Here is a 25,996-nt window from a genome sequence, read left to right as displayed (position 1 = left end):
TCTGTAGATAAAAAAAAATAAGCATGGAAGACGAAAAAAATTTTTAGAGAGCAATAATTTGAGTATTAACCCCCTGAATTTCACCAAAAATAAAAGGTAAATTGTTTCGTAATGAGCAAGAGGGGCCCAACGAGCAGTTGGAGGAGGGGGTGGAGGGCCTTCCCCTCTATGTTAGGTCTGCTCGAGTGGGTCTTTGTTTTAGAATGCCCCTTGGGGTCCCCCCTGAGTGAGCGTTTTACCACACAGGTAGAGAATGCGGTTCGCTGTGGTATATAAGGCCCCTCCTACCCCCTCCCCCTGCGCTCTCTCACTCTTAATTTTTGTAGCTGTTTTGTTTTTTTTTTTTTTTTTTTTTCATTTTTCTTCTTCCTCCCTCTCTCTTTCTCTCGCTCACTGACTTCCTCTTTCTTCATTCCATCGTCTCTTTCGGGTAGGGGACATAAGGCCCCTTCAGCACACACGGGAGTCTCCCCCCTTGCCTCCCCACTTTTTTTTATACCCCCCAGACTCGCACGCACGGACCCAATGGACCCTCCCCAGGGCACTGCCAACTGGTCCTCGTGCCATCATCCTTTATCCACCTCGAGTCTGCTTTGGGGTCCTATGTAAAGGGGTGCGGCGATGGGGGAGGGGAGAAGGGGCCTTTTTTTCGTTTGTCATTTTTTTTTTTACCTCGTTCTGTTTCAGTTTTTTTTTCTCCTCATTGCCTTCCATTTCTGTATCCAAACCCGCCCATCTATTCCCAGGGACCCCGATGACCACCACTATCCAACAAAGGTAATGGCTCTATTCCAAGGAGATAAAAATCCACGGGAACAAGGAGAAATATATCGATATATGACGGCACTAGGGGACCCCTACAAAGAAACCTTTTCGTTTTTTCGGTGTCCTTGTTTTCGGAGTTCGGCACGATTTCTTCCTCTTGTTTTAAGGACTTAACAAGCCTAATGACAATTTCAGGTAGTCTAGGCGATGAGTGGGGTGAAAACGTGCCGACTGGTGATGTTGAATGTATGTGTCATTGAGGTTTGGAAAAATTGGAGACATGGGAAGGCTTTCCGGTAGGCTGGAACTTGTGGAATTTATTTTTCAGAGAATTTCGAGAATTTCGATAATTTGTTCGGAGAATTAGGATTATTTGATTGTTGTCACTTTGGGATTCACCCGGAGAAGGGTCTGCTGGTGATGCTGGGTGGCTCGACGAGCGTCATTAGGGGGATACAATTGTTAATTGGATTTAAGTGATAGAGTGATTTATTTTACTGGTGTCGTTAGGAGATTGAGTTGGGGATGAACTGGGAGGAGAAAAATGTTTTCAGGGGATTACCTGTTAAAATTCCAAATCAAAATATTTAAATGATGGAACCATTAAAAAATTATTTATAAAAATGGTTCGCCTCGGCGATAAATTAATGCAACACTGGAGGATTTTTTTTTATAATCGATCGAACGATTAATATTAATAGGGCAATTAATGCTTGAATGGGCTGAAGATTGGAACCACTGACATCTTAATAGTTGATAAATATTAGCTCTTGCAAATCTTCAGCATTGGGGATTTGGAAGAAATAACGGATTTGTTGGAGGCACTTCTCTCCAGGTCTAAAAAATATTCCAACAAAAATTCCTCTATCTACCTCAAATCAGGAGATATCGATCTAAAACTCATACATTTCAGAACCAATTTAACCTTCACGACTTCACACTGATTCTATCTTCATATTTCTTCCAAACTTCAACCGAGCCGAATGAAAAGTATGAAGACCCGAAAAAAATGATTAACACACTCCTCTCCGAATAGTGAAAAGAAGGAAAATATTTCCACCAAAATCGAGGAATCCTAAGCCCGCAAATTTTGAATTACCATAAAAAGACGTCGACCCGGCTTGAGTTATACGATGGAAATAAAACTAGAATGATCTACCGCCATTGAATTTGATGACAGACCTTCGATAACCAAAAATGGTCTTGGACCTTCTGTTCTTCAATCAGTTGGACTCATCATCGGCATCTCAATAAAAAAAATCTGAAGAATAATGTGAGGCGGGCTTTTTGTACTTTATGAATATATTCAACCCCAGGGTCAGCCGATTTTTCGCGTTTTTTACTCCCGACTCCAAATTGTATTTATTCAAATTTGAATTTTTGTTTTAAATCGACCCAATATGAATTTTCTCGAAAATCTCCGGTGCAATTTGCAAAAATTTCAAATACACGGAGAAAAAAATTAGAAACTACCGTACCATTCGGAAAAAATTCTGGGGGATTTTATGGAGCTATAACTTAATTAAATCAGCGGCTAATAAAAATAATTAGTACACAGAAGAACTAATATGAGTTGCCTATTAATTATTAAAATAACAATTCAAAAACTCGCGGTGCCCTCTACAATATCAAACCCCCCAGAGCAATTGGCACTGCGTACCCCATTACCAACCAAATTATCCCTAGTCCATAGGGGTAATCCCCAGCGCGACATTGAGGTTAAGTTGTCCCAAACGTCGAGCAGTGTTTGTTCGCGTGTAGCACCCCATTCATCAACATCTCCTTGAAACTCGATCAGAGGTGCCCCAGAACAACCGAAAATGGGTTCCTCTAAACGGCACAAGTCCGAGAAATCTCGGGAAGTGAAAAAACGTCGTCACCGAAGTCGGACTCGCTCCAGATCACGTTCGAGATCTTATTCTCCAGACAGACACAGTAGTAGCAGGCACCACAAGAAGCACAAGAGGAAAGAACGCAAGGAATACGACAGCGATGGTAAGTTCCTCCAGAGTACCGATTACACCTCTAAATATCATTGGCCAGAATTAAAAAAAGAGATCCTCCTGAGAAGATTAATTATCACAGAATAATTGAGGATAAGGACCTAAAAAGAATCTCCAAAACCGATAAATTCCCAATAACATATAGAGGTGTAACCTAGTGCCCACCTCCCGCCCCTTAAAAATACCAAAATTATCTCGAAGGTTCGTTGTTCACAGTCTGTTCTTTCCAGTGGAGATCGTGAGTGCCCCACCGCCTCCAAAGATCTCAAGACCCACCGAAGATGCCCCACCGCCCCCAAAGATCTCAGCAAAGCCCCGGAGTCCCTCCCCAAAGGGAGGTGCAGCCGTCCTGAGCTGCTCCATCGAGGAAACCAATAAACTTCGCGCCCAGCTGGGTCTCAAACCCTTGGAAGTGGACTCTGGTCCCTCCAAGGAGGACCCCAACAAACTCAAGGACGACCTCGGCGAGTTCTACCACAAGCCAGCGGAGAACACAGCCAGCACAGCACTGACACAAAAACACCGAGAGAGGATAGAGACCCACAAGCAGAAACGTAAAATCGAAGCAACTCTATCCAAAGTACATCTCTTAGGAGAGGACGACTCCAACGATGATGCCAATGAGTGGGTGGAGAAGACCCGAAAGCTCGCTGAGGAGAAGAAAAAAGCGGAGGACAGGGCCAAACTCTTGGAGGAGATGGAGGCTGTCTTTGGAGTTGAATCCTTGGTGAAAGAGGAAGTGCAGAGCGATAGGAAGCAGGCGTACACTGAGAGGGATTTAAAGGGTCTCAGGGTGGAACACGACATTGAGAATTTCGCTGAGAGAAACGTAATTCTCACCCTGAAAGATAAAGGGGTCTTGGATGATGAGGAGGACGTCCTGGAAAATGTCAATATGAGGGATGATGAGCGCTACAAGAGGAGTGTCATCAACAAGAAGAAGAAACCGGGTTATGACGCTTATGACGACGACAACTTCGACGAGTTTGGCCTACCGAAAAATAAAGTCCTCGAGAAATACGACGAGGAGATTGATGGTGAGCGCAAGCAGTCCTTTGCTCTGGGGATAGACAGTGCCAAGGAGGCAGAACAGCGAAGATCTGTCATGATAAAGCAGAAGCTTGCGAACAAACGCCTGGAGACTATTAAAGTTACAGAGTTGAAACTCGCGAGTGAATATTATAATGAAGAGGAGCTGGCGAAGTTCAAGAAGACCAAGAAGAAGAGGAAAGTGAAAAGGTCGCTTAGGGATAAGGTACTGACAGCTGATGATTTAATACCGGACACTGATTATCTGAGGGACCTGGGAAGTAGGAGGAGGAAACGTCCAGATGATTCGTTAGTTCCTGAGCCTGTTAAGGAGGAGATCAAGACGGAGGAGGACTTCAGGGAGGAGCTTCTGCTGAGTCGAAAGCAGCAGAAGCTGCTGAAACCCAAGAAGAAGAGCTTAGAGACGATCACTGATTTTATCAAGACAGAAGTCGAGGAGGTGGAGGACAGTGGAGGAAATATTGAGTTCGTCGCGACTGCTGAATTCTGCAGGACACTTGGGGATATTCCGACTTATGGACTTGCTGGTAACAGGGAGGACAATGATCAGGATATGATGGACTTTGAGGAGCCGGAGGTGAGGGATGAGGTAATGCAGGAGGAGGACGATGGTCGTGGAGCTTGGAATTCAGTTGAGGTGGAGGAAAAATCGACAGAACCTGTCGCTATTGAGGCGGCTATTCTGGATATTGAACCCTCTCTTGGGCAGGGGGTAGGGGGAGCTTTGAAGCTGGCGATGAGCAAGGGATATCTGCAGAAGGAAGACACTAATAGGCCTTCTGTCAGTCGTTTTGCTCATCTCCAGGCGCAGAATTACTCAATCGAGGACAAGACTTATGGCGACGATGACAAATTTGGGAGGAGGGACAGGTTCAATGGACCCACCTCTGAGTTCAAAGAGAGAGATGGCTTCAAACCTAATCCGAAGTTGGAGTACATTGATGATGATGGACATGTGCTGACTCCCAAGGAGGCCTTCAGGTACCTCTCGCATAAGTTTCATGGCAAGGGACCTGGGAAGAATAAAGTGGAGAAGAGAATGAAAAAGGCGGAGCAGGAAGTGCTTATGAAGAGGATGTCCTCCACTGATACTCCGTTGGGGACGCTCAATCTGCTTCAGGCCAAGCAGAAGGAGACTCAGTCACCATTTATTGTGCTGAGTGGAAGCAAGCAGATGAATACTACGATATCCAAGTCCAAACATTGATTTTTATTGTGAGAATTCGAATGTGGCAGGGGGAGTGTTGATGAGTTGGCGAAAGGACTTTTTTAGTCGATCTCTTGTATCCTCTTCTTATTTTTTCAAGGAGTCTAGTTTAGGAGAAGAAATAAATATTTCTCCTATGGTTAAATGAAAAGCCTGGGATGAAGAAAGTAGTTATAATAAAATTATTCGCATTCAGATATTCGTCATATAATTATCTGAAGTTTGGTTGACTTATCGTACCCATCGCTGCTCTTTTGAATTCAGACGTCGTTTTCTGTATATAGATTAGGGAGGATTATTTTTGTCCGAACTGATAAATCTTGATCGACTTTGAGTTCAATGAGGAGAAACTATTGTGAATGTGAGTTTCTGGTGATTGTAGAAAGAATTGGAATAATTGATTTCAATCTTTCTGTGAATTCTATTAATAAATAGTATCAATGATTTGTACTATGTGTTTTTATTGGGTATGGGAGGGGGAAAATCTGAAAGATTTCGTCGCAAACGTTAAGAGACTTGCTGTGCTCACCTAATTTTCCATTAAAAAATATAAACATAATCGCCCAGTTGGAATAATTTTTTTACAGAAAATAAAAGTCATATCGCAAAAAATTGAATTTACTTCCAATATATTCGTACAAGTTTGTAGATCTATTGTTGTTTCATCCATCAAAAGACTGCAAAGAATACAACAATCGCGAGACTTTTTATTCAATTACGTGTCTAATCACTATTACAATGCATTAATATGGTGCGCTTGGACGACGATATTTCTATGACAAAAAATGTTCAATTCATTTTTTTTTTATTTTTCATTTTTTTCCTTCGTATGAAAATGTTTTTCATGATGGGTATGACATTGAAAAAGGGGGATGATTGTTTATAAAACTCTACAGTCTACAAAAATTGCCCGAAAATCTTAAACCTCAGGTTTGATCTTCATTCAGAAACACTCCTGAGTACTATCAAATATCCATATTCACTTACTCATCTTTATCATTGAAAAATTGATTCTTCATTGTTCATTTGTGACAAAAAACTGTTTCCATCGATGCTCTCTATAACAAAATGACCATTCAGTTTTACTGAAAATGCTCCTCACAATTAAGCTCGTCAACATTCAAAAAATCTTCATTTTTCTTTATCTATACCAATCGATTTTTTTGTTCGTTTTCACTTGGAAGCAGCTACATTTATAATTCTAATCAGCGAGACTTCATTTCAAGCATCACAATAGTTTCTAATATTTTTGAACTTAAAAAATGCCTTATTCATATCACTAGGAGCAGAGTGGCGAGGAACAGCAGATAATCTGTAACTGGATAGTCATTATTTTGCGAATATCTTTGGAATTGTTATGAAAAAAAAATTCATAATCAAAAGGTCAATGTACCACTGCCAGAATGTTTTCCACCTCTTTCTCTTCGTCAATATTCCCAGACTAATCTGAATCCCCTGTTCTTTACCACTCCACCTCTGATTTCTTGGAAGTACGAGAACATAATCAACTGGTTAAAAGTAATTAATAATAAGTTATTAAAAATACACACAACAAATAAACTAAGAAATATAATAATGAGAAATTACACATATCTTAGACTGGTAATGCCTCTGTCATCTCCTTCGCACTGACCTCGTAAAATTTCTCACTCCCTTCTCTCTAACGTTAAAGATAAAAAAAAATCTTGGCATTTTGAAAACCAATGATATGAATCAATTTGAGTATTAAGTTATTTCTGCATTTCGAGAAGATCGAGAACCAAATTGAATAAAATTTACTAGAGATCGTTTCGTTGATTCAAGCATTTCCTCATTACCTCTTAATTAATATTAAAATGACAGTCGAGACCATTGTTCGTTTGATTCTAGTTTCATTTCGTATCAAATTTTAATTATTCAATTCACTCAACACTCGAATCATCGTTAGGTATTTACGCACTGATTATCACAACTCATTACTGCCAATTTAAATTTTTTTTCTATTTGTTGTTAAAGCTGTGACGCTAAAGCCCCTGAGTGATTACCACGTTCAAAGGTCGATGTCGAAATTTCTTCCCTCTTCTCTTCGCAATGAAATAAATCTTTGGCAGTTTATTTTGTGTTTTTTGTTCGTTAAAATCTGATTTTTTGTTCGTTCGATATAATAAAAAATCGAGGACATTCATCATTTAGCTTTAGCTTCATTTACTTGATTAATTTTTGTCTAATTTATATTTTTTGTAATCGACATTTCTATTAAAATTTGTTCAACTAATTCATACGTCGCTTCCATACTTGTTTTTTTCGTCAAAGTGGCTGAACAAAATAAACGAATTATCTCGAAAGCAAACGCTTCTATGCGCAAATGTCAATATATTTTTCATTGAGAATTTTTCAGCTAGAAACAAGGTCTGTTGACATTTTACGATTTAATGACTAACTGTTGAGATAATTCGATTCGTAGATTTTACAATGTCCACAGAGAATTTCGTTCGTTCAATTCTTGACTTTTTGTCATTCTCCAACCAATTTTATCACATCAACGATTCCCTAAATTAATCTAAATGAGGATATGCGGGTGAGATAATTGAATTGAGATATGTATCTACAAAGCGAGTAAACTACTTACAGACGTCGATGGTTAACTCTAATTTACTTCCACAATTTTTAATCATCATTCTGGTGAAGGGACATTTAGGTTTTCTTATGTTTGCTTGAGCAGGCAGTATGTTCGTATCAAAAAACGTTCACAGCAGAATTAAAATTTGTTTACTTCGATTAAATAAAAATAATGCAGAGATCCATCGATGATTTTCTGTATTGAAATGGCAGAAGGCGACGAGTGAATCGTAATATCTCTGCTAATTATCCAATTAATTTGATTAGCGAAATGGTAAAACGAGATAAGACACTGTGGACTATTAGCCATTTTTTGGTGAGTATCTCGGAATCCGGGGAGCGATATCGCTCGAACACTCGACTAAGAGATAAATCAACTTATCTCGTTTTACCGCTTTGCTACTGAATTTCTGTCCGATTTTTTTTACTAATTACCAGAAGAGCCATTAGATTCACTCGAAAACACATTTCCAAATCAACACCGAATGACTTTTTGATCTGCTAAAGGCGGCTGCTTCGACAATCACATTAATCTCGTGACAGAAAACACGATAACTAATTTTCTTCCAACTGCAAAACACTTCTAGACGGAACTACTATTTCGTTAAACGTGTAAACACCTATTTGGCACTTGACAATTTATTTTATTGCCTGAGTGAATTTTTCTAAGTTAGTGTGCCATTGTTTTTGGTTAATCCATTAAACTAATTCTTCACAACAAACTAAGCTGGAACGTTCTATGTGGTGTCTCAGTGTTGAAACAATGTAGTAAAATAGTGAGACGAGATGAGTCAATTCGAGTTAAAAATCCCCCGGTATTTGTTATCATATTCTGATCACCTTCTGATCTGGAACTGGTAACATTTTCATACAAACGGCTAAATGTAATTTTGTGTCTAAAAAACACTCCCAATAAAAATTTTATCCAATTCAATTCCGAGATAATGGCAGAAACTGCCCAACATTGACTCAGCTGGTGTCATTATTTTATAATTTTTTTAAATGCATTTAATTTGCTTGACAGTTTAGGTTTTGTGTCTCAAACTTTCTATGCTTGCAAAATGCTTCTGTCCAAATCCTTTTTTGTACATTCATCGAATTCAACGAATGGAGGGAATCTATGTATCGTGTTACTTTCCAAAATTCCATCAAAATCCTCATTCCTACCCAAATATTAACTTAAGAGTAATTATAATCAATAAAATCGAGCAATCGATCGTAAAATAAAAATTGCATTGCTGCATTTTTTCGCGTGGAGTAAAAAAAATGTGGAACTGATATTTTGATTTGACAAAAAAAACTTCAATCCATGGATAAAATAGTGAAACATAACAAATCATTATTAGGGTACACGAGAACTTAATCAGCTTGTCTAATTTAATTTACAACGTTTCACTATTTTATTGCGGGATTGCAGTAAATCGTGTCGTATGTCAGTCGCTAGCTTCCTCACAGAGAGGACCGGTAAGATAATTGTTACACAAAGTCATAGTAACTGTGGACAGCTGTTGATTCGGCCGTATCAATAAACTGTCACTTTTTGGATTCATTATTACAATTTTTTAAGCTTTTCGTTTTAACTTTTTTTCGTTTGGTTAAATTCATTTCATTAGCCCATTGGTGCACTCGAAGGAGTGAGCAAGTAACGAGATGTTGGTAGTTGTAGTACTCGGAGCCAATGGCAGGTACTTACCCTTCAGAGGGTTTTCGCCTTTTCTAATAAATCGTTGATGAATTTCTGTAATGATAAACATTTTTTATTGAGAAATTTATCAACTGTACTGCGTGAAAAAAATTAAAAAATTATGAATAGTTGGCCTCAGTCAAATTACCTTCACATCATGTGGTTTTTTCGCATCTACCAATAATTCCTGTAACAGAAAAACAATCATAATGAGAATGTGACGATTTCTTTATGGTATTTACCTCACGTTACGAATTGAATTGAGAAAAAAATTAGAATGTCCAGTACGAGATCGTCACTCCATCGCTTATTTCTTAAAATGATAGAAAAGGTTGTTTAAAAAATGGGAAACTCACTTGGAGGTGGGCACGTCTACGATCGTCGGTGTCCATGTCCAGGAGTTCATCAATATCGACCTCCACCTCTCGACTCTTTCCATTGTCGGCAGTCTGTACAAAACGAAACAGCGATAATTCAATCCACGAATTTGCAATTTATATAATCTAAGACTCGCGTAATGGTCTTCATACATAAATTGTTTGAAAACTAATTTGTGAAGATGATAAAATGTGACTCCCATAATACTGCGGATACCAACATCGCAAACTCTAGAATTTCCGTTCGTCACTCATAACCACGATAAGATGTAATAAGAAAGTGAAGATAAAGTTCCCTCATTCGAGAGATGATCCAATAATTTATACTTCAATTTTTCTTCTTTTACGACTGATGAAGAAGAAGGAAAATTGTTCATCTGCTCGCATTTGAATTGGAAAAAAGTCTATTAAAAAATTAATGGCATTTTTGTCTCGTTGACAGTCTAGTCCTCCACTTCCCATTGGTTACTGATTTAATCAATATTTTTTGTGCCCATCATCACGTAATATAAAAACCATAAAATTCATTTAAAATAATTAACTACCAAAACTTCCGTTAGAACTGGCCATTTAAACTCCTCTATCCCATGTTATTCCCATTCTCAGACCCCATTAATCACAAAAAGCCACTTCCCTTCCCCCTAATTACCCACATCACCATGAATTCCTCCTCACGAATTCATTCGCCTGAGAACTAAAATAAGAAAATTCACTTACAACTGATTCATACAGCTTCTGAAGCTCATCAAACAGCCACATTTCCACCGCCAATCTCTTCCTAATTAACGACATTTGATGTGAGCCATACTTGGCCGTGAGAAATTTCTCACGTCTCTCTTTGACTTCACCTTTTTCCGTGAACGCCACGTGCAAATTAGCTCGTGCAGGACTCCGTTCAGCCGTTAATACACCACCTCCCTCCATGTTCTTTAAATAAACCCCTAAAATGATATTCAAACGTTTGACATTAGTTTGCATAACACATTCATATTTCCAAAAATAACAAATAAGAGGGACAAGAACACAAACTGCGATATCACTAGATTATTTAGTTTTATTTTCTGTTTCGTTCGCCTGATTGTTATCGAGGCGATATCAATGGAATGCTGAGTTACGTGAGGCGAAGAGATATTAAGTTATGAGATTAACATCGATCTGAATACCGATGACAGATGCAGATCATGAGGAGGCAGATTGAAGAATATTCAACCATTTGCACTCATCAAATTGTTTAATTTTGTTCTTTCTCAAATGTTTCGTCGACTCAACTTAAGACCGTATGAACTAGAAATGGAATTATTGTCTGGACGGCGAAGAAAACTGACTTATTAACATAGAGCGTCTGCATTTGGAATTAATGAATTATTAATTTTGTATAATTAAACACCTGCATTAAAATAAATACATGGAAGGTTTTAAAGCTAAAGTCGAGGTCATAATCGTTCTAGAATCAACAGGGTTGCTTCGGAACACCATTAAATCATCCAACAAACAACGAATATTTATAATCAGCTCTCCTCGGAGCGATGGTATCACTAATCCCCATGTGTAGAACCACTAATCGCTTATTACACATTTGTCACCCTCTAATGATCAATTCTAAACTGCTTATCTCGATCACACGCCTGTTTACTCTAAATATAGTGCGACCATAATTTTATTGTTCTATTTTCGATGACAATATTGATAACTAACAATAAAAAAATATCGAGATACTTCCACTGGCAAGAGCTACCGAACAATTTCGTCTCGCAATTCCTAACTGAAAAACAACTGAATCAACGTTGAATCACACTCAAAAAAAAATTATTTGTGATAATGTGATAGGAAAATTATTTAATATTCTGGGAAAAAAGTAAATACTTCTCTGAAGTCAATGAATATTTCACCGAAATAATTTTTTTTTTCTCAGTGTACACTGTGTTCGGATACTCGACACTCACACTGCTAGTCACAATTGTTTTATCAATCCCTGGTATGATTAGAACAACTGGAATTCATGAAACAAAAGAACATTGTGATACATTTTTCACTCGTCAGATCAATTTTCATCCAATTACGTTGATTACACATGTGTTTCCCTTTAAGTAGATCAAACATATTTCAACAAATCTATTTTTACTTGAGAAATTGATGAACAGACATGAGAAATGACAGTAGAACACGACTCAATATCAAAACAATTATGTCCCGTAATTTATATCACATCCTGAAACACGTAAGTTCCTCTGTCACGCAAGGAATCGTCCTCGAGTAGACAAAAAAAATTCCAATGGTTTTACTCACGATTCTATTCTATAACTCATGTTGTTCTTACCTCTTGATGCGATGAAAGAGGAAAAGAAAATTAATGAACCCGGTGTTAGCAAACGACCCCTCGACAGCACTCCGAAAAATTTAGTGATTGAAAAAAAAAACCTCCACTTCACAACTCCACACACCGGAGAAATGCAGTGGAAAAAAATTTGGGGATTTTTTTTTGCGAATAAAGATGACGATGAGAAAAGGAGGAAACAAATTTATGTATCAACAAACCTCAGACGTTTACGTGTGTGCAACACTAATTCCGGCTTTTGACGGATATATGGGGGTTCACGAAGGGGAGAACAGAATTATTATTACGGAGTAACTCTAGCCCCTGGAAGCAAACGCGTGGCTCTGCTGAAAGAGCGTCCACTCGATTGATAAAAAGATCAACGGCGTTATTTTATGAGGGGTAAGGTAGGGTTGTGGGTGGATAAGGTAGATTGCTGGCATGCGACCGATTTTTGTAGGATATCGTCGTCAAGAGTCTTCATAACCTATCACGGATGACTCAGCACGACGTAAAGTTCGTTCCAATTCGTTCCATATTTATTAATAATTAATAAAAAAAATCGTTTTTGTGGCTGATGACGTCATAAGGTGGAAATTCTTTGTTCACTCATGGAATTCTCTCCATGTTTCTATTGGTCGACGCACTGGCGGGTGAAGGAGGTGGAGATGGAAACGTCTACGTTGAAAATTCGTTGTTAGTTGTTGTGGACGCGCCCTGTTGACGTCTTGACCTGATGAAAACTCCTGACTTGATCAGAATAGTGTCGGGGAAAACAGGTGAATGTTTTCCACTCAATAATTCTGCAGTGTTTATTTATTCGTTCAGGACTCATTAACTTGAAGTGACAGGTTCAGTTCAGGTGAATTGCGTAATTATTATTCCTGAAGGGAAAAGTTGAACACGAAATGGATACAATGTTGACTCTGATCATTGACAGGCTACAGAGAGTTTCACCAATCGGAATGACCATCGACCTTTGACTCCAATAAATAAAAGTGTATTTTTGTTATTCGTAATATCTGCATTATTTCCTGCGTCACGAAAGACGTCTCAGCACAGTTATGAATCAGCAGAGACCGTGTACCAGTCAATTTCGACAGACACCTGGAGTTTTATCAGGGTAAATTGACATTTATTATTTTTATTTTGTACATCCACTGACAGGTCTTTCAATCGGTCCTTTCCGTTTCGAAAATTAGAAAATATTATGTATATCTTCGCAAAAATATTCAGGATCTACGAGGAATTACATAAACTAGGATTTTTTCCCTGGACAGAAGAAGTTAAAAAAAAATAGAGAACAAATCGAAAGTAGTTCTTGTAGTGGAAAATCTTGTGGCCATATGATAAAAATAACCATTAAATATTCATTATCGTTGTTCTTATCGTGAACTAATGAAAATTATTTCGAATGATATTTTATCCCCAGATGTAAACTTATTTTGCCTCAGCTGTGAGCTAAAAATACCTATTAGAAATTCATTATTGTTTTTATGGCAATGAATTATTGAAATACTGAACATTATTCCAAGTGTTGATTTTTTTGGAGTTACGTTACATTGCTTACGTACCTTAATAATAACTGACGGGGCATAACACGATCCAGAGTTCCTCATATACATTTAAATTTCACAGTGGAACTCCCTATGCACCGGCAATGGCAGTCTCGCAGCCCCCGCCGTTGCCTCCACGACGAATAACAAATTCGTATCAGTCATACGGTGGCTACAGGCCCGGGTTTGTGGGTGGATATGGGGGATACAATTCATACGGGTTTGGGAGTAACCTGGGTTACGGGGGATCCTACGGGGGATACGGATCGTACGGTAACTCTTATGGGAGCCCTTACGGGAACTTCGGGCATCCCAGTGGAGACGTGGAGAACCGATTCGTTCAGTTTGCAGAAGAAAGCACCAGACCAGCATTCCAGTCCATTGAGTCAATCGTACACACATTCTCATCTGTCACTATGATGCTGGAGTCAACATTCTTCGCTATGACGAGCTCCTTCAAGGCGATCCTCAGCGTAGCAGATAATGTCGGGAGGGTCCGCAACATGTTTGGACAGTTGCTCAGCACTTTTGCACTCATTAGGTTCCTCAAATGGTTGTATAGGAAAATTATGTTTCAATTAGGTGAGAATTTTTTTGATTGAAGATCTCGATTTTTGTTATTTTTTTCTGCAACTCTTTCCCACTCGTCCAATATCAATGTCGAATCAGAACGAATTGTGGTGTCGTTAATTGAACAACATGATCCAGTCCTTTGTCAATTGTGAAATTAACCATCGATTAAACAATCAAATTCCAAATTGGTTTGTCAATCACTAATTGAATTAGAAGATCGAAAACGTTATATCATCAGAAAGTCATTTTAGAAAATTCGAAGTGATCTACTGAATGGTGACAGAAGTATTCTAACGATCAATTATTTTACCATTTGAAAATTTCAATTATGATAAGAAAACAATAATAACTTGTGTGGTTGAGTGTCAATTACGAAAAGGAGCCCCTCCACAAGCTAAATCCATACTTTACTCCAGGTTTAAGACCAGATGATCCAAACTCCGACGCAGTTTGGCAGAAAACTGTGCTGGAGGTGGCCAACGGTGAGAAAACTGGCCCCAGCACATGGCCAATTCTCATATTTCTGGGCCTCCTCGTGGGAATTCCCTATCTAATCCACAAACTGGTGTCCCAAAACATCCCCCAAAATACTATAAACCAGAACGATCCGAAAGAGTGGTTCAAATGCAAGGAGCCAGTGTTCTCGGCGACTGCAGCTTACGACTTCACAGCAGCTACTCCCGAGGAAATGAGTCTAAGAGCCGGACAAAAGGTCTGGCTAGCCCCCGAGTCCCTTCAACCGAAAAATCTCCCAGGATGGTCTAAAGCAACTGACAGTGTCAACGTTGGGCTCATCCCCTCGAATTACGTGACTCTTGTTGGGCTCTTGAAGAAAAAAGCCGAAGTCGAAACTCTAAAAATTCCAGAAGTGGAGGAGAATATGAAAGAGGACAAGAGCCTCGATGAATCCTTCCCAGATATTAATGAGACTGATGGCACAAATACACAATCACTCCCCGAGGAATCTTGAACGCCTAATGAAGGCTCCAGTGGATTATCTGTTGAACGTGTGGGTATTTTTTATAATTTGAAATTCTCGAAATACAAAAAAAAATTATAAGATTATCGCAATGATCGCACCTGATTATTCTAGTGTATCCAAAGGCTTTTTGCTTTACCATTTTCTTCTCAATGTGAGAATTGAATGATATATATAGGTGAATTCAATTTTGTACGTTCCATTAATGAAGAATAAATTGATGAGTGACAGTGCTCGGGGAAAATTAAAGATCTTGAAAAAAATATCTCCAATATTTATCTTGTTCGCTTTATGTTCGACAATATTCATTCGACTACGTCTTATATTTTAAGTATAACGTTGGTTTATTTATTTACATTTAAACATTAGACCTCATGTTTTTGCTAGTTGTCTGCTCAGTCACTTCTACCTTTTTGCTCTGCAAGTGAATATTTCCCACTTTTCCCCCTCGAACAATTGAAAATTCCCATTACTTTCGAAGTTCAGCCGAAGAGAAGGAAAATGTTTTGAGGATTCGGACAATGATGGCAAATAAATCTCAAGTCTCCAACATTAATATATAATGTAAGATTATTTCTAGATAACTGCAAACAATCGACTAACTCATGCGAATTTTCATCGATAATTTTTTCATGTTGAGTTTAATTGCTGTTTTAATTTTATCTCAGCTTATCAATTAACTTGGTTGTGGTGATTTAACTCAAAAGTCGATAATTACTCCACGTACTCTTCTGGAACCATAATTGGTTGTTTTTTCTCGATTTTAAACCAGTGACCGCACTCGCAGCGTCTCGGCTTTCCGTTGTGTAGCCACATCCAAATAACATGAGTTGCCTCGTCCTCGCAGACACATCCAATCAGTCGGCTGTTGAATGCACTTGGAACTAAATTTGGTTGGGCCTTGGTGCCTACCCCACGTTTCAGGGGTTTCATCATGAAGGGGTCCTGTAATTTACAATGACAATAGATTTATTTTACACAAAATCATGATTGAGATCTGTTTTACGTCGAGAGAAAAACAATTCTCTCGGACAATTCGAAACGTCTCTAATGAATGAACTGATAGTTCGCCAAAATTCCAGCAGCGGCTCCACCCCTAATCGATTCCTTCCCCACGTCTATTAACCCAAAATACTTGACAATCTATTGACATTAAAACCATTCATAAATCCACGAAATGACGAGTAACAGACGGAGTGCAATGACCTGACTATAAACGTAATGATAAAAAAAAATCCCAGAGAATTGTCACTCACATCGTTTCCAGCTTGACGGGCCAGAAGTTCCTGCTTCTCCAACCCAGTGGCGAGATCCAGGGGGTCAGGAAGTCCTGCAGAAGAACCATTCAATGATTTTGGGGACGTAATTTAAACACATAAAATTAATCGCTGTCCAGCGAGAAAAAAAATCAATAGGGAATGCCCCCAGAGGACGTTCTAGGGTGAGTGAGTGGATGGAGTCTTTCAGACTTGGCCAGAACGACCGAATTACATAATACATTTTGTCACTGGGCACAACAACTCTTAATGCAGCGGACTATTTCTCATAATATAACGATTAACAGGGTAATTACGTTTTTTGGTACTGAGTACAGCTGCCCTCGAGAATGACCGACGTGGTAGTTGGAAAAATGTTCGCCCGCACAACGAGGCCATTTTGCAACGAGATAACAAAACTAAAGCGAAGGAGCTCTCTCGTGCCGACTTCACGTATTCTGGAGGCCACGAACTGGTTCAATTCTCCCGAGGGGAGAGTCAGGGAAAAATTTCAGGTGAAAATAGTACCTCCTACTGCCGAATGACGGCCCTGGCGGTCAATGCCACTGGCCTCAAGACCATGAAAATGTACCTAACACTTGAAATTATCTAGACATCGAGCTGAGGAAAATAATTAGTCCTAATTACGGAGGTCAAATATATTCATTTATTCCCGAATAACCGTTCCATAAATATCCCCTTTGTCCCAGTAACTTACCGACAGCCGGTAAAACAGACGCAAAACCTCTCCCCTCATTTCGCCCCTCGTAATCCCCCAACATCACCAGCTAATCTCAGCCCGAAAACTTCTAGATTCCCTCCCCCACCCTCGCCACTAGGCGATCGAGCAACCCCCTCATCGGTCAAGGCATCCGAAAAATTCCAGCGCCATCTATTCGCAAATCGTGTCGCGGGTTTGCAACCTGTATGCATGGGTTTCATTTTCACGGCGGCCGAAAAACCCAGCGAGAGAAGTGTTCGTTATTTTCCGAAAGCTAAACCGAAAAACCCCAATTAAAGTCATCATTGAATTAACCATCACCTCGAAACATCCGAGTGCAACCCCAGTGATAATAAATCCATTCCCAGTTGATGAATTGAGTCTGTCGATATCCACCAGTGTCGAGGATTCCCTTGAATAATTGTCCATGTGTGATAATAGAAAATAGTTGATTTGCGACGAAGCTCAAAACGGTACCAAAAACCACATAAAAATAATAATAAAAATACATATATCGAATTGTTCATCGCGCAGTGGCGGGGCGGAGGGGATATTGGACGAAGTGGCGGGGTGGGGGGTGTGTAGTGGTGAGTGTTGGGTCGTGAGAGGCGTTTAGGCCCGTGCGACAAAATCATCTTGGGGTAAAAAGTGTTAAAAAGTGTTTACCACCACGTTATAAGGTGGCGTTTAATGGATCCAACTATCGGTTGGTATCAACCGGAGCAGTGTGGCCCCACCAAGGACTTGTGGTTACACATTTGGGAGGCCGAAAAGGGTATCGATATATTGACCCTTAAAAACGATAATTGTGGTGTTGGTTTGCACGGTGTTACAACAACAATGACAACTAAATTTAATCAGGATTATATACCCATTGATAACAGTACTAGTCGTGTTAACGATGACAGAACGGTGATTAATCGTCAGATACACAATGCCTGTAACAGTTATTACAATCCATCGAGAAGGAAAAGTGATAATCGTGCTAGTACACACGGTATGGACTACAATCATGACGCACTTATTGGGGTGTACGGTGGATGTCCTTGGCGTGTACCCAATAAAGTGTATTCCAAGGGTGTCATTGGGTATGTTGTGCTCGATTTTTTTACATTTTACTACAGTTTTTTTGGGTATTTTCACCGGTTATGGGGATGTCTTTTTGGTGAAGTATTAGCCATCGTCTTCTCCCATTTTTTTTTTCTCTTCACTTGGCTAATGTCCCTTCCCCAGCCTTGAATATATTTGGTGAGTGTGCCGCTAACCGTGCGAGGGCGCTTTGAATTTTTTTTTTGTCAGCTAGGGAGGTTAGGGGCATTCGGATACACGTGATATTTTAATTCTGCGATGAATTGCAGTAGGGGTGAAGCGGAGGTGACTTTATGGCGATTGTCTGCTTCGTTGGCAAGATTTTTTATCCTGATTGATGATTTTTTCTAGGTTATGGGGGATTTATGGGCGATTTTGGGAAGGGGGGCTCACCGGGCATGCTTCTGCATGGATGAGAGGATGAACCATCTTGATTTGGGTATGACGAGGCTTCAAGTCATGTTTCAATGGGGAAATTGATTGCTATGACTCGATGTTGCGACACCGGGGGAGAAGATCGGGTTACTTGGGTCGTGGGAGTAGTTCGGTAACCGGTGGGTTATTCAGAGCTAGAGAGTTTGAAGAGTTTGAGCCTCAGCTTCATTGATTGGTCATGATTGAGGGGCGAGAGGGAGGGAAGGACAATTTTCAAGCATCGAAACCTCAGCATCAGGGGGTGAAGGTGGAACTAGCGATATTTTCAGTAGATGGATTGAATTTAGAGAACTTTCGAGACTTTTTGAGGGCCAAACTGCAGGATTGTTTGTTAGATTTTGAGAGGAGCTCTGGTTCAGGCCCTTCAACCTTTGTTTTTTGAATTTTTGCTTTAGTTCTGATTGAAATTGTTCGATGATCATTTTTTTTGCGAAAGAAACAGGGTGATTATGCCTAATTGAGGGGTAGGATTTTGCTGGATGGCTTAGAAGTACGGATTTGGCGAAGCCAATGTCATGCAACTTCACTCCCTTCAGTCACACACATGACTTTTTCTTCTTTTTACATTTTCAAGTCCAAAGAATATTTTTCAATGAACACTGATGCGTCCTGGACGAAACATTTTAACAGAAGAGGGACAGGAAATTATGACAAAGTTATGATGACACTTGTGACATCGTGCAGATAATTCTGAGGTTCATTCAAACCGATTTTTCATTGTGACTAGTTGCTGCAGTAAAAAATAGTTGAAATGACAAATGATTCTCTTGTCAAACTCAGCGAATTCTCATGTATAAGTTTTCCTCGTACTTGAATTATTTCAAGTAAATTGTAAATAACTGGATTTGCATTAGGTGTTAAAAAAGAATTCTCAAAATCGGTTGCAAAACTGAAAAATCCAAAGAAATACCGAGGGCCCATGCAGCCCTGAGAACAACTCTAACTGATACCTGAGACAGATTATTTACATGGAGATTATAGAAGAATATTCTTCCAATAATTCTTTGAACTATTAAGGTATCGAATAGTTGATATTCAGAGAAAGGAAACAACATTCAAATACTTGGAATTCCGCTCTCATTTCCATACAAACATAAACAAAATTAGTCGATTTCTGTTTTGATTGATCGAGGTTCAGGAAGAGTTTCTGGGGGATTCAGCAGAAAATAAGAAATTTAATTGTCTAGGTTAATTCAAATGCTCTTGAAATTTATGGATTTACTGATAATTTTTCCAATAAATCATCCGATTAAGGGGAAAAAATTACCATTTTACTGTGTAATATTTTTCTTGTGAGAAATTTAAGCAATCGATGAACTTAAATTTCAACAAGATTAATTGATAATGATAGTTTCGAGCGAAGAATTTATTATAGAATTGGGATGAAGACAGCGAATGCAAACGACAAGAAAAATAGTACGTTTCGACATAGTCCGTGAATCGCTGCCCACATAAAAACAGAAAAAAAATAGTACCAGAAAAAAGCGTAAAAAATGGGTTCCGTGACATTTACCTGGTCATGTCATTGATGAAAAGTATTAATTAATGTTTATTTATGCTTAGGCTCCACGAAGAGATTCAAGATTTCTACACGTACATGTGTCCATCACGAGAGGAGCATTGTCTTCGAGTTCGAGTAGTGAAAAGAATAGAACAAGTTATATATGACCTCTGGCCAGACTCAAAAGTCGAGGTCTTTGGTAGTTTTCGTACTGGGCTCTATTTACCCACCAGGTAGCCTTGAATATTTTCACTACATTTTATCAATTAAAAAATAAGTTGTTGTTTCATTCCACTATAATGGATAATGTCTTCTGTTTTATCTAGTGATATCGATCTTGTGGTGATCGGCAGATGGACAAATCTGCCTCTACGCACCCTCGAGAGTGCTCTCCTCGATCAAAATATTGCCGAGCCATCGTCGATAAAAGTATTGGACAAAGCAAGTGTACCAATAGTTAAATTGACTGACAAAGAAACTGAGATAAAAGTTGATATTAGTTTCAACATGAATAATGGAGTCAAATCAGCGGAATTGATTAAGAAGTACAAGAAACAGTATCCAGTGTTGGATAAGCTCGTTATGGTACTCAAACAATTTTTATTGCAGCGTGATCTTAATGAAGTATTTACTGGTGGTATATCGTCATACAGTTTGATTCTCATGACCATCAGCTTCTTACAGGTAAAAATTTAAATAAAACATTTCTAATTAAAAGATGGGAAGCTCCGCCCTATTTTTGGAGCATTTCAACGTCTACAGGACAACCAAATAATAAGAATTATTATTTTTATTTTATTAATGACATTAATCGTTCATCATTTCAGCTTCATCCTAGGCAAAATGCTTACAACGCTGAAGCTAATCTGGGTGTACTTTTGATTGAGTTTCTAGAGTTATACGGTAGAAAATTCAATTATGTTAAGACTGGAATTAGAGTTAAAGATGGTGGTACTTACATATCTAAAGAAGAGGTAATGAAAGGCATTTTTATCTATATTCCCTGTGATGCAATATTTGTTATTATTATTCTGGGTGAAAATTAATTAGTGGGAACTAATTAATGGAATTTTTTTCAGGTCCAACGGGATATGATTGATGGCCATAGGCCGTCCTTACTGTGCATCGAGGATCCACTCACTCCGGGCAATGATATTGGCCGCAGTAGTTATGGTGCTCTCTATGTTAAGGATGCATTTGACTGGGCTTATCATGCACTTTCTCAGGCGGTTAGTCCTCTCAATGTTCTTGTCAACGATGCGAATAAAGTCAGTATATTGGGACGAATAATTCGAGTAACTGACGAAGTCATCGAATACCGTAAATGGATCAAGGAAACATTCCCACCTTCTATTGGTGAATTAGACTCGCTGTCGAGTTCAACTGGCTCAGAAGCTTCCACCCTCTCAGCACCAGCTAGTGATACAGTGAGAATCGATAATTAGAGTCATTGAGCTGGAAAAGCTTGATCAGTTATCTGAGATAATGATTTGCCATTATTTTTTTATTCTGCAGGATTCTGAGTGCAGTCGGGGAAACTCGCCGAACACTGGTAGTAAAGTTGATGATCGTAACAAGGATAGGAATGCATATAACAATCACAACTCCAATCAGCATCACCATTGGAAGAAGCCCTACAAACCGAGTGGCCATGTTAATCATCAGCATAACTCGAGAGGTACTTATCCACGTGGCATGAATAACAACACCCTGGCCCAAAATAAAATGAAAAATGCTCAACACAACACCAATTCAAATACCCAAAATAATAATGGCGGTAGCCAAAGTCCAGGATCAAGAGTGCAAGGACCAAAACGAAAGAAGTTTGTCAGCCATCGTGCACCAGGTGATTGTGTACGGTGATGAAAAACGTATCCCTCCTTCCCGTGTTAAAAATCCCATGAATATATGAACATATATGTTGCGTTTTTCATCACTGATGAAAAATTCATTTAAAAGTTGATAAGAACACGCAAAAAGCTCGAGCTATGCTCGTTTGTCTTCGACAGAACTCGTGCAAGTCACAGTGTGAATAATCCTAGCAATAATAAAAAAATAGGTAATGTCTTAAAAAGAAAATCGAAAAAAAAGTTTAATGATTAAAAAAAAAAACTGCTGATCGTCGTCGTCGAAATGGAATTTGAATTTTATGCATTTTATTTCGATTTATACTAAACAGAAAAATCACAGAAGTGAGAAATAAATGAAAAAAAAAAAGTAATAAAACTAAAACACAAAAATAAAAAAAAAGAAATTAGCATTTGACGATGGGACGATTGGTCTGAAATGGTTATCGATGGTGGGGGATTTTAGCACCCCCTTGATTACTATCGTAGTTTAATTTTCTGCTTTTATGTGTTGAAACGTAAGTGATAAGTCGACTCGTCTCATTCTATTCTGTTAATTATAAAATTCTCAGATTGAGAGATTTTAGAAGGAAATTTCAAAGGACATTGTTTTCCGTCATCAGACGACTCTTTTGACATTTCAGACAAGAATTACTACAGATTCTACGACACTTGGCACAGAATCTTTTCATTCTTACCACGCAATTATAATAATGCAATTTATCTTAGAATTAAATGGCTAAACAATTTATCACAAGACATTTTCTTAGTAAATTTTATGAACTAGAAGGAAGTCTTTTGACATTATCCTTTAAATTCACCCAATTGGGAACATGTCGTACTTTTTATAATAGAATTGGACTCTCAAAGAGGTGACTTTAGGTGAAATCATCAGGAGGAATTTTCTTTTGATATTTTTTCTCTATAACTATTCCAATAACAAACTGACAAATGTATAATCTGCACAGAAATCGTGTAATTCATATTAAAAATCATGTGTTTGTTCTAATGAAATGTCAACGGATTTTTTTAAACGTAAATTTGTCGGTTGGAAAAAGGTCACTTGACATTTTTCTTGGAAGTCTCTCAATCGTAATTTAATCTGATAACTAGCACATTCTGTAATTATTATAATGAAATCAACCACCGCTGTCAACAGCACAATTATTTCAGAGGTTTATGACTGAACCAAATTATCAGATGAAAACTCCTGATGAAAATTTTTTTCTACAGTAATCTCTCAATGTTTTTTGGATCCCTCTGCAACGAGACGATTGCCTAGTTCGTAAACACATTATTGAGCTCACATTTTTAAACGTTTCTTTTTTTATTGATGGATTTTGAAATTTGATGTCTTATTTGACCTGGGTCTCTCCTTTAAAATACAATTACCTCAGGATTAAAAATTTGAAAACGAATGAAATCCACTGGTCACAAAAAATTTTGTCAACCCCAGGTCTTTTGACATTTTCTGCTAACGTCACTATCATGGGATAATTGCGGAATATCATTGGCATCCGCGTGGGGAAATTTATTAGTTACAAAAATTAAGAAAAGTCTCTCGACAAGTTACCCTAACATCACTCCGCCATGAGGTAATAGCGTAATTAGTAAAGCTATGTAAGCACATTTTGACACAAGATGTTCTCATTATGTCATCATCTCAATGAGTGAATTTAGAATGAAATGTCGCGAGATATTTTTTACGTGAATCGAGTTTACTCCACAATTTTCCCTAAAATAACTTCATTACGAGATAATAAGGAGATTAGGAAATTTCCTTGAATCATGTAATTTACGTCTGGAAATTAAATGTCCCTTCGGATTACGAAATTATCTGAAAGTGAATGTTTTAGACAACTCGATTTTTTTTGAGAAAATATCGTCAGCTGTAGCTTCTTAAAATCACTCGTTTTCAAATCATTAAATAGCACGGTGCAAGTAAAACAAAGTTAATTCCATGTAGATCAGCGGTTATTTCCTTCTGGGCGATGTAAAATAAATCGGCGACGATGACGTTCCTATTCTTGACCGTCAAATTCCACCTCATTAATTCTCAGAAATCGCGATCATTAACTAATCAAATTTTTAAGGACAAAAATAGGAACATCAATAAGGCAGATTCATCTTTTATCGTGTTATCAAAAATATTTGAATTGTTTTTCCAGGATGAGCTACTCTTAGAAGTCAAATTAATATCATTTAAATAATTTTATGCTGAATTCCACGATTTTTCTTATAGTGGTATAAATTTCATATTTTGAAATTGTTTTCAATAACTCGAAATTGAAGTCGTGTTTGGCTTTTCAGTTACGTATCCACAATTTCGATAAAATTATTGTCTCTTCCCCCTCGATGAATTAAACGAAATCGTCCTGAATCGATATATATATATTTGTATTTAGATGAATATGTATATCATTGGTTCGTTAATTTTAACGAATGAACCAAAGAATATTTCAGCATTAATTTAAAGAAAAAAAAAATAAGCCGACGTGCTATGGAGAGAGCACCGATAGCGGTGTACTTCCTAACGGTCATAATTTCTCATTTCACCCTTCACAGTTCGTAATGTCCCCTCTGTGATTAGATCCCCTGAAAATCTTGCGTGGCCAATTTGCAAAATAATATAAATATAACGTTTAGAATAATAATGTAATTAAATGACTGCGATAATGGTGCGTTTGTTTTTTACGTAATATTAATACATACTGTTTTCTTTTCAAGCCCCTGATAGTATTAAATGCACTATCGTCGCAACGTCAAAGCAATTAAAAATTGTGTTCATAAGAGATATAATTGATGAAGAAAAAAAAAATGAAAAAAGTCCGATTTTTAGAGGTTTTTTTTTGCGGATCGTGTTAAGCCTCATTGCCATAATAAATAACGAAAAGATGATAATGAAAATTATAAGCTTAAGTTGTAAACGAAGAGTCCTGGATTTTCTTTTATTCATTTTTTAAATTGTCTACTGTGTCAGGAGAGCTTCAGAAAAAATTTATCATCAGAATTTGGTAGTGAAGTTGTTAAAGTTCATTTTTGAAAAATGCAGGAGTGTCTTGATAATAACTGGATTGAGGAGAAAATTATAAAATTAATCAATTGATTTTGATCATTGAAAAATTAGGAAATTCATTTCCACGATTTTTTTGTGGGGAAAATTGTCTTTGGCACTAGTTAATAGTGTTTTTTTAAATCGGGAAATATTTATTTCAAGGGTTTGCGGTGGAAATGTCTTTTTTGAAATTACATCGGTTAGAGGACCAAACTCTTCATATTTTTCTCAACACCTCTCCTTTTCAAGACACCAACATTTATCAAAATTAATACATTTAACTTGAACACCGAGTTTTGATTGAAATTAGAATACCATTTTTTCTTAAGTGTAACAGCCGACAAAGACTTAGTTTTCTATAACGAAACTATATTCTTGTAAGTACGAGAACAGAAAACTATTGGATTTAGTAATAAAATTATGAAGAACCGAAAAAAAGGAAAAAAGCTGAAAAAAAAAATTAAAAATCTGAAAATCTAGGAAAAAATAGTAAAAAAAATGAACGAGACTTGCCTAATGTACATATTGTAAAATAAGCCATTAAATTGAAAGATTAATTAACTCTAACAGTTGTCTAGTAATAAATGTATATGTATAAATATATTTTTATTTTTTGTGCGTCATGAGGAAACGAAAAAAAAAAAAACAAGGGAAAAAACTTTTTGTCTAATCATAATTTTTGACATAATGTAAAGTTTTAATTAGTCGGCCAATGTGCGAAGCTAAAGTGTAATTTAACAAGTGAGAAAATATGATTGATGATTTTTTATGGATAATTTCCATAATGGCGCGGATATAAATGCAAAAAATAATTATATAAGAAACAAGTACTACTTCTTCCTTTATGTAAAAAATATCGTAGGGCAACTTTCTTTATTATTTAGATGCAAACGGCGCTTTATACAAAAAATCTTTTTATTTCTTTCGTGTAAAAGGGCTATTTTCTAATATTTAATGGATGAAAAGAAAGAAAAAATTGTGAAAAA

At 37.7% G+C, this 25,996-nt stretch overlaps 5 protein-coding genes across 8 annotated transcripts; 3 read left to right on the top strand and 2 right to left on the bottom strand.

Annotated features, from left to right (window-relative positions):
• The first annotated feature begins 2,471 nt into the window (after positions 1-2,471).
• On the top strand, positions 2,472-5,475 carry LOC135166122 (U4/U6.U5 tri-snRNP-associated protein 1). Its single transcript, XM_064128137.1, has 2 exons — positions 2,472-2,760; positions 2,999-5,475. Exons 1-2 carry the CDS (start codon positions 2,586-2,588, stop codon positions 5,023-5,025), a joined length of 2,202 nt encoding a protein of 733 aa, XP_063984207.1. The 5' UTR covers positions 2,472-2,585; the 3' UTR covers positions 5,026-5,475.
• Positions 5,476-5,627: 152 nt separating this feature from the next.
• Positions 5,628-12,378, bottom strand: LOC135166206 (protein phosphatase 1 regulatory subunit 14B). Of its 4 annotated transcripts, none has more exons than XM_064128282.1 (5): positions 12,220-12,378; positions 10,402-10,625; positions 9,664-9,756; positions 9,456-9,494; positions 5,628-9,361 (listed from the first exon to the last, which is right to left on the bottom strand). In XM_064128282.1, the coding sequence occupies exons 2-5, from the start codon at positions 10,606-10,608 to the stop codon at positions 9,320-9,322; spliced, it is 381 nt and encodes a 126-aa protein (XP_063984352.1). In that variant the 5' UTR covers positions 10,609-10,625; positions 12,220-12,378; the 3' UTR covers positions 5,628-9,319. The 4 variants fall into 4 exon arrangements, with proteins under 4 accessions (XP_063984352.1, XP_063984353.1, XP_063984354.1 ...); XM_064128283.1 differs by lacking the exon at positions 12,220-12,378 and adding an exon at positions 12,002-12,185; XM_064128284.1 differs by lacking the exon at positions 12,220-12,378 and adding an exon at positions 11,548-11,884.
• Positions 12,379-12,682: 304 nt separating this feature from the next.
• LOC135166160 (peroxisomal membrane protein PEX13) lies at positions 12,683-15,378 on the top strand. Its single transcript, XM_064128209.1, has 3 exons — positions 12,683-13,121; positions 13,637-14,136; positions 14,544-15,378. Exons 1-3 carry the CDS (start codon positions 13,063-13,065, stop codon positions 15,095-15,097), a joined length of 1,113 nt encoding a protein of 370 aa, XP_063984279.1. The 5' UTR covers positions 12,683-13,062; the 3' UTR covers positions 15,098-15,378.
• A 266-nt stretch (positions 15,379-15,644) lies between these two features.
• LOC135166205 (cytochrome c oxidase subunit 5B, mitochondrial-like) lies at positions 15,645-16,839 on the bottom strand. Its single transcript, XM_064128280.1, has 3 exons — positions 16,680-16,839; positions 16,363-16,436; positions 15,645-16,051 (listed from the first exon to the last, which is right to left on the bottom strand). The coding sequence occupies exons 1-3, from the start codon at positions 16,759-16,761 to the stop codon at positions 15,821-15,823; spliced, it is 387 nt and encodes a 128-aa protein (XP_063984350.1). The 5' UTR covers positions 16,762-16,839; the 3' UTR covers positions 15,645-15,820.
• Positions 16,840-17,247: 408 nt separating this feature from the next.
• Positions 17,248-25,613, top strand: LOC135166137 (terminal nucleotidyltransferase 4B-like). The gene is made up of 6 exons (XM_064128168.1): positions 17,248-18,171; positions 20,171-20,341; positions 20,435-20,792; positions 20,936-21,082; positions 21,188-21,535; positions 21,624-25,613. Exons 1-6 carry the CDS (start codon positions 17,774-17,776, stop codon positions 21,969-21,971), a joined length of 1,770 nt encoding a protein of 589 aa, XP_063984238.1. The 5' UTR covers positions 17,248-17,773; the 3' UTR covers positions 21,972-25,613.
• The last annotated feature ends 383 nt before the right edge of the window (positions 25,614-25,996 follow it).

This window comes from Diachasmimorpha longicaudata, chromosome 9 (genome assembly GCF_034640455.1).
Source record: "Diachasmimorpha longicaudata isolate KC_UGA_2023 chromosome 9, iyDiaLong2, whole genome shotgun sequence".
NCBI classification, from domain to species: domain Eukaryota; kingdom Metazoa; phylum Arthropoda; class Insecta; order Hymenoptera; family Braconidae; genus Diachasmimorpha; species Diachasmimorpha longicaudata.
The sequence above is the reverse complement of the archived record's forward strand: the minus strand, read 5'-3'. Positions and strand labels throughout refer to the sequence as shown.